The following is a 15734-nucleotide window of genomic DNA, read 5'->3' on the forward strand; positions in this document are numbered from 1 at the left end:
CTACGGCCTTGTCTTCTGGTAGGTCCCTTATGTAGGCCCTTGCCGCATGAGCTGCAGCTTCACTACCTTATACATACACACACTTTTTAGTCGAAGATAGTTTACCAACGTACGTAGCAAATATTTAAAATGTTATATAAGTGGACTTAATTATAGAACAACATACTTTAGTTATTATGATTTAGCTTTAAAGTATCTATGGATCTGGTGACGCTCAAGATGACTGTTGTGAACTGCGGTATTATATTTACTCATCAGCATGGTTCAAAATCTTTGCCCAAAAATAATGTATAATTTTCTGTGAATTCATTATGGATGATAGCTAGAACAAATTATAGAAAAACCTCTGACATTCAAACTTCTGACTAGCGGTTTGTATTCCATATTCAGGGAAAAAGTGTGCCTTGATGCTAGTGAATAACTCTTGATACTAGCAACTGTAGCAACCTTACCCTTCAGGGATAACATCTGGTTACCTCCCATTCTACAGGCACTGCATAACCCTTCCCAATTTAGAACTTCTCCATGAATATAATACTAATAATAAGTCTTACCAACAACTCCGACGGTGGTGAGGTAGGCTGCAGTAGTGGCTGGGGCTGAGGGTGTGAGGTAGGCTGCAGTAGTGGCTGGGGCTGAGGGTGTGAGGTAGGCTGCAGTAGTGGCTGGGGCTGAGGGTGTGAGGTAGGCTGCAGTAGTGGCTGGGGCTGAGGGTGTGAGGTAGGCTGCAGTAGTGGCTGGGGCTGAGGGTGTGAGGTTGACTCTATGTATGAGGTCGCTCGTCACATTATACTGAGAGCAGCTACTGAACACCTCTCTCCCCTCCGTAATCTTTCTGCCAAGAAAAATTAACAGGTTTCTCTTATTATTGAAATAAGCACAATAATATATTTGACAGATCAACATCTTTTGTTTCAGTTTTCCACCTATTAATCATCATATTAGAGTTCCGAGGTGTATAGAACAGAGGCTGTGTGTGTGAGTTCACGACTGGGTAGGGTTAGTGGTTCCTGTTTCAGTCAGGAAGTTCATCTTAGAGCCTGTGACCATCACTGATGACTAGCCTCATCAGCCAGTGGTGTTTGGATAGTAAGATAGGAGGGACAGAGTTTCCTGGGAGGGAGGAATTCGGTGTCTTTCGGTACCTCAGTAGGTTTTCAGAGACCAGGTGGAGTCCCAGAGTCTGGACTAAGTCAGGTTTCCTCACTGACTCCTTCAGGAAATCATGGTCAGCTGCGAAGTACTCCTGCTGCACTATTCTCAACCAGTACCTCATGGGTTCCAAGGATTTGCCCTTTCCCTAGACTAGGGATGTGTGGACACGAGAGGTGACTGTCAGGAGCCTGTCTAGTGTGAGGGTACCTGGACCTATCAATGTTTAACTCTGAATCGACAGCTGCGTTTAAGCAGACTGTCTGCTGGCATGAGGTGAGCATGTTGTGGTTTACCTGGAGTTTACCTGGAGAGAGTTCCGGGGGTCAACGCCCCCGCGGCCCGGTCTGAGACCAGGTGGTCTGCCCTCAGGCAGTAACCCGACCACAGACTGACCAGCTGGTCGCAGGGTGATGTCAGGTCAGTGGTTGGCAGTAACTCCCACTAGGACACTTGCCACAGTGTTACTTCCCTTGCGGTCACTTTTCCCTTCCCAGAGAAGTGGTCCGAATATAATAATGCAAATAAATAATATCTTTATTTACTGAAAGTACATGTACTAGGTATACAGACCATAGCTGACATCAGTGACATGACTCACGAAATCGTAATGACACGATTGCAAACAAACCATACCACGGGCAGGATTGAACCCGCGGTCAGTCTCAAAACTCCAGACCATTGACAACATGCCTATGCACTCAGCCCCGGGCCCAGACTCGTGGAACTCTGTTTTCATTAAAAACTGCAAGAAACCCCTCTCGCGTGCCCTAAGTACACTATGGAGGAGGAGCTTGGACATGAGTGAAATTCCACAGTCACTTAAAACAACGGATATAGCCCCACTCCATAAAGGTGGCAGCAAAGCATTAGCTAAGAACTATAGACCAATAGCTCTGACGTCCCACATCATAAAAATCTTTGAAAGAGTGCTAAGAAGCAGGATTGCAAATCACCTGGATTCCCAAAATCTGCACAATCCAGGGCAACATGGGTTCAGGGCAGGTCGCTCCTGCCTCTCACAACTACTGGATCACTATGACATGGTCTTGGATGCACTGGAAGAAAATCAGAATGCAGATGTAATATACACAGACTTTGCAAAAGCATTTGACAAATGCGATCATGGCGTAATAGCCCATAAAATACGTGCTAAAGGAATAACTGGGAAAGTGGGGAGATGGATCTTCAACTTCCTAACAAATCGAACACAAAGAGTAGTGGTCAACAGAGTTAAATCGGAGGCTGCCATAGTGAAGAGCTCTGTTCCACAAGGCACAGTACTCGCCCCCATCTTATTCCTTATCCTCATATCAGACATAAACAGAGATATACACCACAGCACCGTATCATCCTTTGCGGATGATACTAGGATCTGCATGAGGCTGTCATCTGCTGAGGACGTGGTTAACCTCCAAGAAGTTATAAACAAAGTTTTCCAGTGGGCAACGGTAAACAATATGATGTTCAATGAGGACAAATTCCAACTACTCCGTTATGGAAAACTGGAGGAGATAATAACTAGAACAGAGTATACTACTGACTCCGGCCATACAATAGAGCGGAAAAATAATGTAAGGGACCTGGGAGTAGTAATGTCTGAGGATCTCACTTTCAAGGATCACAACAGTGCCACGATCGCACGTGCAAAGAAAATGATAGGATGGATAATGAGAACTTTCAAAACGAGAGATGCCAAGCCCATGATGATCCTTTTCAAATCACTTGTTCTCTCTAGGCTGGAATACTGCTGTACATTAACATCTCCATTCAAAGCAGGTGAAATCGCAGATCTAGAGAGTGTACAGAGATCCTTTACTGCACGTATAAGTTCTGTCAAGCACCTTAACTACTGGGAACGCTTGGAAGCACTTGACTTGTACTCGTTGGAACGCAGGAGGGAGAGATATATCATAATCTACACTTGGAAAATCTTGGAAGGAATGGTCCCAAATCTGCACACTGAAATCACTCCCTACGAAAGTAAAAGACTGGGCAGGCGATGCAAAATGCCGCCAATAAAAAGTAGGGGCGCCATTGGTACACTAAGAGAAAACACCATAAGTGTCCGGGGCCCAAAACTGTTCAACAGCCTCCCATCAAGCATTAGGGGAATTGCCAATAAACCCCTGGCTGCCTTCAAGAGAGAGCTGGACAGATACCTAAAGTCAGTGCCGGATCAGCCGGGCTGTGGCTCGTACGTTGGACTGCGTGCGGCCAGCAGTAACAGCCTAGTTGATCAGGCCCTGATCCATCGGGAGGCCTGGTCATGGACCGGGCCGCGGGGGCGTTGATCCCCGGAATAACCTCCAGGTAACCTCCAGGTAACCGTCGCGTTAACCACTAGACCAGCTAGCCACAATAAGATTCGTCCAACTAGGTATATTTCTACACCATAGGAAGGTTAGCATAAACACCACAGTGACCACAAATGCAAGTTTTTATAGACGAATCTCCAGCTAGCGTGGCCGTGACAAACTCTAGCTCAAGTCCCCTCACTGTGGCTAGCTGGTCCAGTGGCTAACGCGACGGTCTGGTGTTTTGAGACTCTGACCGCGGGTTCAATCCCGCCCGTGGTATGGTTTATCAGTGACATCATACTACTATACAGAAAGCCGCTTGTTATGCAGAGTATTTCGATCAAATTTGGTCAGTTTTGTCCCAGGATGCGACCCACACCAGTCCACTAACACCCAGGTACCCATTTCACTGATGGTGAACATAGACAACCGGTGTAAAGAAACACGCCCAATGTTTCTACCCCCACTGAGAATTGAACCCAGACATTCGCCGTGCGAAGCGAGAGCTTTAGCCACCAGGCTATATCATATGTCCCTCACCTGTGTTTAGGAGGGAAATTTCACCCACTGTGGCTGTGCCACACATAAACTTGCTGTAGTAATCACTTTAATTTAAGAGGTCGACTGGACCAACCTTGTTGGTCTGAGTGTCAAGGTTGACTAGTTCCACAGCAGCAGCCTTTAACGTTGTGATGGCTATTTGCTAACCTTTTATGTGTATGTTCGCAGGTAGGTGATCAATGACCACTGCGTTAATTTTCTCGGATTACTGTCTCAGACAGACTGTGAAGCTCGTTATTTGGTATGGTGGGCTGCCAGGATACTGGAAGAACCCAGCCAGGTCCAGTAACACCTGATAGTGCCAGGCTACTGCCAGTCCCTATAACGAACCCTGATGAATGAAGGACATCTGTGATCCTTAATTAAATAAGGCAATTCCTTGTGTACTCAGATGCTCATTTACAATTACAAGTCGCGTTACCGGTAAGGCTGTCCGACTTAGATTAGTGAGGGCAGTCAAGGTGTACGAGCTAGAGAGAGGTAGGAGCAGCTCCTCACACCTGTTGACAGTTGTCAGCTGTGACCTACTTCTTCCCGTTCTCTATGCAGGGTATAGCGGGGACAGACTATTGTTATGTATATTCTTGTACTTCAGGACTTAAGATGTCTGGGATTGCAGTCACTTCCTGGGTGACACCCAGGCACTTCTCACAGAGTTTGAGTTCCCAAACTCTGTTTCTGGGTGGGGACTGTTGTAAACTCGTGACAAAAAGGGGCCCAAAGCAGAGTAAACATTTTGGAGAGCGGGAGGAGGCTGGTGGAGTCCTGCTTTTCCACTTCTTTTTGGCTCGTCCCTTCCTCTTGTAGTGCTAGTAGTGTCCAGGACACGCCCTACTGTTGCTTTGTCTGTGGCGTAGCAATCCCTTGCATCGTAGGTGTTGACGCACTGGGTGCGACCCTGTCAGGCGACCGCTTGACATGCTTCGAGTCAGGCTGCATGTTACTATGCATACAAGGCACAATATGTTGCACCGTACGTGTACTTACGAATGTCCTTTTTAAATCTAAATTTTTCTAACTTAAATCCGTTATTTCTCGTTTTTACCTGATTCGATATCCTCAGTATTTTATTAGTATCACCTTTATTTATGCCCATTATCCACTATACACCTCGATGATATTTCCCCTCATTCTACGTCTCTCCAGAGAGTGAAGATTCAAGGCTCTAAGTCGATCTTCATACGGGAGATTCCTTACACAGTAAATCATTATAGTCATTCTTCTCTGCATGTTCTCCAATAAGCTTATATCCATCCTGTAGTAAGGAGACCAAAACTGAGCAGCATAATCTAAATGAGGCCTCACTAGTGATGTATAGAGCTGTAAAATAACTTTTGAACTTCTGTTACTAATACTTCTTAAGATAAATCCCAGTAATCTGTTGGCCTTGTTGCGCACACTTAGGCACTGCTGTCTTGGCTTTAGATTTCTGCTTACCATGACTCCCAAGTCTTTTTCACATTCTGTATGACCAAGCTCTACTTCACCTAGATTATAGCTTCGAGGGTTATTTTCATTACCAAGGGCAAGTACCTTACACTTATCCACATTAAACTTCATCTGCCACTTGGCTTTCAAACAAAGTTGGATTAATGTTGGTAGAATTACCGACAATTTGTTAGGTAAAAGGACACAAGCACAATTAATGTGACATTTTATTGTGGCAACGTTTCGCTCTCCAGGAGCTTTGCTAAGCTGTTACAACAGCTTGGCAACGTTTCGCTCTCCAGGAGCTTTGTTAAGCTGCTACAACACATTGGCTCCACTATAAAATGCTCCATTTTCATGTTCCTGTATTAGATTGATAAAGTTACTAGAGGACAAAATCTCTCTCAGTTTGTCAGTATTATATATCTTAGCTATGAAGATACTGACAGCTTCTTATTCTGATTAGTTATCTTCTCACTTACTTGGGAATGGTAAACTCCTTCCAGTCGTCAAGGGTGACACTGAGTGGGCGGCCAGGTATGTGACACCAGTGGGTGGGCGTGGAGGTCATGAAGATGGGTGTTAGTGCTATCCACGGGATGATAAAGTTGATAGGCACTACGAAGAGCCAGTAAAGCAGTCTCTGGTGCCTCCCATTATTTCCTACTTCTTCCAGTAGCTGCAAATTGAAAATACCTTAATTATGCCGTAAAGTTCAACGATAGCAATAAATTTCATTTGCAAATCAAATGACACTTGTGAATCAAATAAACATGAGTATAAGTCACGATAATGGGACTTCAACAATTCACAAATAGCCTTCAAAATTGGATAAGGAATCAGGCAAAGTTTTGGTGCATCCTGGCCCCTTATTAACCTGTCGTCTTCATTGATCTCCATTTTCCAGGTTGGATGTGAATCAGGTAAGCACATCCAAGGAACTTCTTATTTCGAACTTGGCTTCGCAAGTTCATCACGCCGCCATTTTGCTGTTTTTTATGCAGTAAAATTTGGTACACCGAAATTTTATGGCTACCTGATTCTATACGATATCAAAGTATAAAACAAAATCCAGCTATATGCATAATAATTTATATATTCCCATAGGTATTTATCTACCACTAGGGAGGAATCTTGCTCTAGGCCCTTTGTGCTATAATTGCAATCTTTACTGCATGAGCAATGCAATAAGAAGAATGGAATTTAGAATAGCCCAAGCAGGTGTGTCAAGAGACAGTCCAACTAGGATAAACCACAGCTGAAAGCTAGTTACCCCGGTATCAACTACACTAAAACTATATCACCTGATCTTAATTTTTCTGTCTTAATCCCATCTATCCCAGCAGTTTTGCCCACTTTCATTCTACCTATGGCCTCACATATTTCCACTCTCACATCTGACTCTTCCTCACTCCTACAAGATATTATATTTCCCTGCCCAATGCATGAAACCACTGCCTCATTTTCTTCAACATCTAACTCCTTAACATATTCTTCCCACTGATCTCTTCCCCTTTGTTTCAGCTGGATATAACAAAGAATCAATGCTCCTGTTTGGAGAGCATGAAATCACACCATCAGAGGGTGTCCAGCAAGGGTATCCTCCTGCACAATTTCTCTTCTGTATAGCAGTTAGGGAAATCACAGTCAGACTGACCAGTGAGCTAAACATCTGGTTCCTGGATGATGGCACAATAGCAGGTACAAAGGAGTCCCTCTTAGGTGATCTTACACAAGTGATGACCTGAGGACAGGAAATGGGTATCATCCTGAATCCATCCAAATGTGAAATCATTTCAATCAACAAGTGATAAATTCAGTGAGATCCAAACTACCAGGAGCATCAGTCATTGCCCCTACAAATATCGTCTTGCTTGGAGCACCTCTGGGAAGCGATGTCATTGACACAATCCTCAGGAAGAAATTTGAAGAGTTGAGGAGAATGGAACGACGAATAGGCAGTCTTGACACCCACGATGCCTTGTACCTTCTCACAAAGTGCTTGAGTCTGCCAGGGTTGACATATTCACTAAGATGAGCACCTTCATAAGATAACCCCATACTGCACGAATATGACAGTATCCTGAGGCAGATTTTTAAGAAAGTACTTAACCTTACTCTAGAAGATGGGCAGTGGAACCAAGCTACACTTCCAGTCAGACTAGGAGGCATTGGTGTCCGCAAATCATCACAGATTGGATTACCTGCTTTCCTGTCCTCATGCATTGCATCCAGAGAGCTTGTAGCAGCAATTCTCCCTGAACATCTTAGGGACAAGATTGGAGTCCAGGACCAAAAGTTCATTGACGGAGCCATGATCTGGGATAATCTAACGGGCTCTGAAACCAGACCTGCTCCCCCCCAACAACTACAAACAATCGCACTGGGATGGCCCGATAGTGGAGAAAATAGCCTCAACAATGCTTCAGAGTGTGTCAGGGAAGGATAGAGCCCGCCTGCTGGCAGTGAGAGCTCCTCATGTAGGGGACTTTCTGTTGGCTGTTCCCAACTCCAGCCTTGACACATGGCTCGACCCACAGACCATCTGTATTGATGTTGCCCTTCGACTTGCCGCCCCTATTCTCGCTGAACACAGATGTATTTGTGGCAGTGAAGCAGCAGACCGATTCGAGTACCATGGTCTTGTGTGCCCTAAATCCGAGGGAAAGATTGCAAGACTTGAGGAGGTTAATAACATTATCAAGAGGAACCTCAGAACAGCCGGATTCCCAGCAGTAAGGGAGCCACCCCAACTATGCAGATCTGATGGCAGCAAGAAGCGTCCAGATGGTATCACACTTCAAGCCTGGACAGACGGTAAGCAGGTGGTGTGGGACTACACATGTGCATCTACCGTGGCTGATACCTATCTCCAATACACCAGGGAAGAAGGAGGAGCAGCTGCCAGCTTCAGGGTGTCCCAAAAGTCTGGAAAATATGGAGAATTTGCCCATCATTATATGTTTGTTCCCATAGGCTCAGAGACCCTTGGCTCATGGGGAAAGAATGCATCTAAGTTCCTTAAGGAGCTAGGCAAAAGACTCATCAGGTTAATTAGAGATCCCAGGTCTGTTCCAGCGACTCAGCGCTGCTGTTCAGAGGGGTAATGCCTGCTGTATTTTGGGCCCGTGCCCCAGTTCTGAAGAGCTGGATGAGATTTTCACATTATAATCAGTGACAAACATATAACAATATGTACTAGACATGTATCTCTCTAAAATTCTCTTATATATGTTTAAAGATATATTTTTTCATTTATGTTAATGTAAAAATTAATAATTTTTTACCCAAGGAACCTAAAAAAGCTGACCTGACCTTATTATAACAAGCGTAATTTAATTTAGCTAAATCCAACCAAATACAGTTTAGATAAGTTTACAATAATTTAATAATAAAACAAACACAAGGAAATATATTTTTTCGTTAGGTTGAAAATAATTTTTGCAAAATTATCGCATACACAAATATTCGCTTGCCGTATTAGGCAAGAAGAGCATTGTTATTTAAGCCAAAATCGCAAGTTTTACCTATTCGGCACCACATAAATATATTAACAATTGTGGCTTCTCGTGAGAAAGGAATCTTTATTATAAGAAGTATGACCAAGGTTAAATATGACCAAGGTTAAATATGACCAAGGTTAAATATGACCAAGGTTAAATATGACCAAGGTTAAATATGACCAAGGTTAAATATGACCAAGGTTAAATATGACCAAGGTTAAATATGACCAAGGTTAAATATGACCAAGGTTAAATATGACCAAGGTTAAATATGACCAAAATATGACCAAGGTTAAATATGACCAAGGTTAAATTCCGTCTAAGTCGACTTCCAGTTTCTTTATAATTAACATTTTTCGGATGTAACATCATCCAGCATCAGAATATAAAAATTATTATAAGAGTAATTCAACTTAGAATTTTATTTAAAAGTCTTATTAAGTTTAATTCAAACCTTGTATAGAACAATAATAAAAATATAATGAGAGCATAAACTTGTAGCTGATACAGTTATAATGCGACAAGACAACAACCATAATTATCAAAATATAATTAGTTTTTCATGGAAAAATTCAATAAAGTTTGAAGTAAGATAAAATATCTGAGCAACTTAGATGACGACACAACTTTTGTCATCTCTCACACAAATCTAAATTCCCTCAACAACACTGTTATCAGTACAACTAGTAAAGATAACCTGAATGATTACCAGTAAACTCGTGTTTAACATTGATAAAACCTTCTACATGATGTCTGGGAACACACCAACAAATGTCCAACTAAACGTTATGATAAACTATTCTCCCATTGCCAGACAAAATGAAAGAAAAATCCCTGGGACTGTCCCTTAACTGCAGCTTGAAATTCTACACCACATGCATCATATTACAACAGAAAGTCTCCAAAACTGTTGTTATCCTCTCCAAGATAAGTTACCATATACATTACAATAGAAAGTCTGCTTAATATACATAACATTCAATTATAATATATATTCAGTACAATAGACAGCTGCTTCTGATAACTCCAGAGCCTCTCTGCTGACAGTTGCTTCTGATAACTCCAGAGCCTCTCTGCTGACAGCTACTTCTGATAACTCCAGACAGAGCCTCTCTGCTGACAGCTGCTTCTGATAACTCCAGAGCCTCTCTGCTGACAGCTACTTCTGATAACTCCAGACAGAGCCTCTCTGCTGACAGCTGCTTCTGATAACTCCAGAGCCTCTCTGCTGACAGCTACTTCTGATAACTCCAGACAGAGCCTCTCTGCTGACAGTTGCTTCTGATAACTCCAGAGCCTCTCTGCTGACAGCTACTTCTGATAACTCCAGACAGAGCCTCTCTGCTGACAGCTGCTTCTGATAACTCCAGAGCCTCTCTGCTGACAGCTACTTCTGATAACTCCAGACAGAGCCTCTCTGCTGACAGCTACTTCTGATAACTCCAGAGCCTCTCTGCTGACAGCTACTTCTGATAACTCCAGAGCCTCTCTGCTGACAGCTACTTCTGATAACTCCAGACAGAGCCTCTCTGCTGACAGCTACTTCTGATAACTCCAGAGCCTCTCTGCTGACAGCTGCTTCTGATAACTCCAGAGCCTCTCTGCTGACAGCTACTTCTGATAACTCCAGACAGAGCCTCTCTGCTGACAGCTACTTCTGATAACTCCAGAGCCTCTCTGCTGACAGCTACTTCTGATAACTCCAGAGCCTCTCTGCTGACAGCTACTTCTGATAACTCCAGACAGAGCCTCTCTGCTGACAGCTACTTCTGATAACTCCAGAGCCTCTCTGCTGACAGCTACTTCTGATAACTCCAGACAGAGCCTCTCTGCTGACAGCTGCTTCTGATAACTCCAGAGCCTCTCTGCTGACAGCTACTTCTGATAACTCCAGACAGAGCCTCTCTGCTGACAGCTACTTCTGATAACTCCAGAGCCTCTCTGCTGACAGCTACTTCTGATAACTCCAGAGCCTCTCTGCTGACAGCTACTTCTGATAACTCCAGACAGAGCCTCTCTGCTGACAGCTACTTCTGATAACTCCAGAGCCTCTCTGCTGACAGCTACTTCTGATAACTCCAGACAGAGCCTCTCTGCTGACAGCTGCTTCTGATAACTCCAGAGCCTCTCTGCTGACAGCTACTTCTGATAACTCCAGACAGAGCCTCTCTGCTGACAGCTACTTCTGATAACTCCAGAGCCTCTCTGCTGACAGCTACTTCTGATAACTCCAGAGCCTCTCTGCTGACAGCTACTTCTGATAACTCCAGACAGAGCCTCTCTGCTGACAGCTACTTCTGATAACTCCAGAGCCTCTCTGCTGACAGCTACTTCTGATAACTCCAGACAGAGCCTCTCTGCTGACAGCTACTTCTGATAACTCCAGAGCCTCTCTGCTGACAGCTACTTCTGATAACTCCAGACAGAGCCTCTCTGCTGACAGCTACTTCTGATAACTCCAGAGCCTCTCTGCTGACAGCTACTTCTGATAACTCCAGACAGAGCCTCTCTGCTGACAGCTACTTCTGATAACTCCAGAGCCTCTCTGCTGACAGCTACTTCTGATAACTCCAGACAGAGCCTCTCTGCTGACAGCTACTTCTGATAACTCCAGAGCCTCTCTGCTGACAGCTACTTCTGATAACTCCAGACAGAGCCTCTCTGCTGACAGCTGCTTCTGATAACTCCAGAGCCTCTCTGCTGACAGCTGCTTCTGATAACTCCAGAGCCTCTCTGCTGACAGCTGCTTCTGATAACTCCAGAGCCTCTCTGCTGACAGTTGCTTCTGATAACTCCAGAGCCTCTCTGCTGACAGCTACTTCTGATAACTCCAGAGCCTCTCTGCTGACAGCTACTTCTGATAACTCCAGAGCCTCTCTGCTGACAGCTACTTCTGATAACTCCAGAGCCTCTCTGCTGACAGCTGCTTCTGATAACTCCAGAGCCTCTCTGCTGACAGCTGCTTCTGATAACTCCAGAGCCTCTCTGCTGACAGCTGCTTCTGATAACTCCAGACAGAGCCTCTCTGCTGACAGCTGCTTCTGATAACTCCAGACAGAGCCTCTCTGCTGACAGTTGCTTCTGATAACTCCAGAGCCTCTCTGCTGACAGCTGCTTCTGATAACTCCAGAGCCTCTCTGCTGACAGTTGCTTCTGATAACTCCAGAGCCTCTCTGCTGACAGCTACTTCTGATAACTCCAGAGCCTCTCAGCTGACAGCTACTTCTGATAACTCCAGAGCCTCTCTGCTGACAGTTGCTTCTGATAACTCCAGAGCCTCTCAGCTGACAGCTACTTCTGATAACTCCAGAGCCTCTCAGCTGACAGCTACTTCTGATAACTCCAGAGCCTCTCTGCTGACAGCTACTTCTGATAACTCCAGAGCCTCTCAGCTGACAGCTACTTCTGATAACTCCAGAGCCTCTCTGCTGACAGCTACTTCTGATAACTCCAGAGCCTCTCAGCTGACAGCTACTTCTGATAACTCCAGAGCCTCTCTGCTGACAGCTACTTCTGATAACTCCAGAGCCTCTCAGCTGACAGCTACTTCTGATAACTCCAGAGCCTCCCTGCTGACAGCTACTTCTGATAACTCCAGAGCCTCTCTGCTGACAGCTGCTTCTGATAACTCCAGAGCCTCTCTGCTGACAGTTGCTTCTGATAACTCCAGAGCCTCTCTGCTGACAGCTACTTCTGATAACTCCAGAGCCTCTCTGCTGACAGCTACTTCTGATAACTCCAGAGCCTCTCTGCTGACAGCTACTTCTGATAACTCCAGAGCCTCTCTGCTGACAGCTACTTCTGATAACTCCAGAGCCTCTCAGCTGACAGCTACTTCTGATAACTCCAGAGCCTCTCTGCTGACAGCTACTTCTGATAACTCCAGAGCCTCTCAGCTGACAGCTACTTCTGATAACTCCAGAGCCTCTCTGCTGACAGCTGCTTCTGATAACTCCAGAGCCTCTCTGCTGACAGTTGCTTCTGATAACTCCAGAGCCTCTCTGCTGACAGCTACTTCTGATAACTCCAGAGCCTCTCTGCTGACAGCTACTTCTGATAACTCCAGAGCCTCTCTGCTGACAGCTACTTCTGATAACTCCAGAGCCTCTCAGCTGACAGCTACTTCTGATAACTCCAGAGCCTCTCTGCTGACAGCTACTTCTGATAACTCCAGAGCCTCTCTGCTGACAGCTACTTCTGATAACTCCAGACAGAGCCTCTCTACCTGACAGCTGCTTCTGATAACTCCAGACAGAGCCTCTCTGCTGACAGCTGCTTCTGATAACTCCAGAGCCTCTCTGCTGACAGCTGCTTCTGATAACTCCAGAGCCTCTCTGCTGACAGCTACTTCTGATAACTCCAGAGCCTCTCTGCTGACAGCTGATTCTGATAACTCCAGAGCATCTCTGCTGACAGCTGCTTCTGATAACTCCAGAGCCTCTCTGCTGACAGCTGCTTCTGATAACACCAGAGCCTCTCTACCTGACAGCTACTTCTGATAACACCAGAGCCTCTCTATCTGACAGCTGCTTCTGATAACTCCAGAGCATCTCTGCTGACAGCTGCTTCTGATAACTCCAGAGCCTCTCTGCTGACAGCTGCTTCTGATAACACCAGAGCCTCTCTACCTGACAGCTACTTCTGATAACACCAGAGCCTCTCTATCTGACAGCTGATTCTGATAACTCCAGAGCCTCTCTATCTGACAGCTGCTTCTGATAACTCCAGAGCCTCTCTATCTGACAGCTGCTTCTGATAACACCAGAGCCTCTCTATCTGACAGCTGCTTCTGATAACTACAGAGCCTCTCTGCTGACAGCTGCTTCTGAAAACTACAGAGCCTCTCTGCTGACAGCTGCTTCTGATAACTCCTGAGCCTCTCTATCTGACAGCTGCTTCTGATAACTACAGAGCCTCTCTGCTGACAGCTGCTTCTGAAAACTACAGAGCCTCTCTGCTGACAGCTGCTTCTGATAACTCCTGAGCCTCTCTATCTGACAGCTGCTTCTGATAACGCCAGAGCCTCTCTATCTGACAGCTGCTTCTGAAAACTACAGAGCCTCTCTGCTGACAGCTGCTCCTGATAACTACAGAGCCTCTCTATCAGCCAGCTGCTTCAAAGCTGTAATGTAATCCTGGTAACAATAATGTAACCCTGGAAACAATAATGTAACCCTGGTAACAATAATGTAACCCTGGTAACAATAATGGAACTCTAGTAACAATAATGTAATCCTGGTAACAATAATGTAACCCTGGTAACAATAATGTAACCCTGGTAACAATAATGGAACTCTAGTAACAATAATGTAATCCTGGTACCAATAATGTAATCCTGGTAGCAGTAACGTAATCCTGGTACCAATAATGTAACCCTGGAAACAATAATGTAATCCTGATAACAATAAAGTAATCCTGGTATCAATAATGTAATCCTGGTAACAATAATGTAATATTGGTACCAAAAATGTAACCATGGTAACAATAATGTGATCTTGGTTTCAATAGTGTAATCCTGGTAACAATAATGTAACCCTGGTAATAATAATGTAATCCTGATAACAATAATGTTACCCTGGTACCAGTAGTTTAGTCCTGGTAACAATAATGTATTCCTGGTACCAGTAGTTTAGTCCTGGTAACAATAATGTTACCCTGGTCCCAGTAGTTTAGTCCTGGTAACAATAATGTTACCCTGGTACCAGTAGTTTAGTCCTGGTAACAATAATGTTACCCTGGTACCAGTAGTTTAGTCCTGGTAACAATAATGTTACCCTGGTACCAGTAGTTTAGTCCTGGTAACAATAATGTTACCCTGGTACCAGTAGTTTAGTCCTGGTAACAATAATGTAATCCTGGTACCAGTAGTTTAGTCCTGGTAACAATAATGTTACCCTGGTACCAGTAGTTTAGTCCTGGTAACAATAATGTTACCCTGGTCCCAGTAGTTTAGTCCTGGTAACAATAATGTTACCCTGGTACCAGTAGTTTAGTCCTGGTAACAATAATGTTACCCTGGTACCAGTAGTTTAGTCCTGGTAACAATAATGTTACCCTGGTCCCAGTAGTTTAGTCCTGGTAACAATAATGTTACCCTGGTACCAGTAGTTTAGTCCTGGTAACAATAATGTTACCCTGGTCCCAGTAGTTTAGTCCTGGTAACAATAATGTTACCCTGGTACCAGTAGTTTAGTCCTGGTAACAATAATGTTACCCTGGTACCAGTAGTTTAGTCCTGATAACAATAATGTTACCCTGGTACCAGAAGTTTAGTCCTGGTAACAATAATGTTACCCTGGTACCAGTAGTTTAGTCCTGGTAACAATAATGTTACCCTGGTACCAGTAGTTTAGTCCTGGTAACAATAATGTAATCCTGGTACGAATAATATGATCCTGTATCAATAATACAATCCTGGAGTTTGTGCAAGAAAGGCATAAAATACCGACAAGATGAAAGTTAAGACACTTGTGCAACGTCTAGATATATTTATTGTAGACGCTTCACCATCCAGTGGCTTTATCAATACAGATCCCAGAACATAATTAGAAGACAGTAGAACTATATACAAAAGATGAGGTAATGAGCCCCTCAGCCTTGGAGTTAGTGTTCACAGCATCGTGGTGGAGGAGAATCTGGAGCAAAGACAAGAAGACTGGCGGTTATATAGGCGTCAGTGGAATGGGACGTGCAGCAGACGAGGGCAGTCACTGGTAGGCGGGATTCCACAGTGGAAGTAGGTCCTTCCCAATGGGATGGGTTAGTTGCAGCATCCGTGAAGAAGGTTGTG

At 44.5% G+C, this 15734-nt stretch overlaps 1 protein-coding gene across 1 annotated transcript in view; it reads right to left on the bottom strand.

Moving 5' to 3' along the window:
- Positions 1-15734, bottom strand: part of LOC128696603 (solute carrier family 22 member 7) — a 360956-nt gene that overhangs the window by 296726 nt on the left and 48496 nt on the right. Inside the window, exons 2-3 of the mRNA XM_070094771.1 lie at positions 5924-6120; positions 555-835 (exon numbers count right to left, since the gene is read on the bottom strand). Coding sequence (XP_069950872.1) covers positions 555-835; positions 5924-6120 — 478 coding nt within the window. The remainder of the gene's footprint in view (positions 1-554; positions 836-5923; positions 6121-15734) is intronic.

This window comes from Cherax quadricarinatus, chromosome 47 (genome assembly GCF_038502225.1).
Source record: "Cherax quadricarinatus isolate ZL_2023a chromosome 47, ASM3850222v1, whole genome shotgun sequence".
NCBI classification, from domain to species: Eukaryota; Metazoa; Arthropoda; class Malacostraca; order Decapoda; family Parastacidae; genus Cherax; species Cherax quadricarinatus.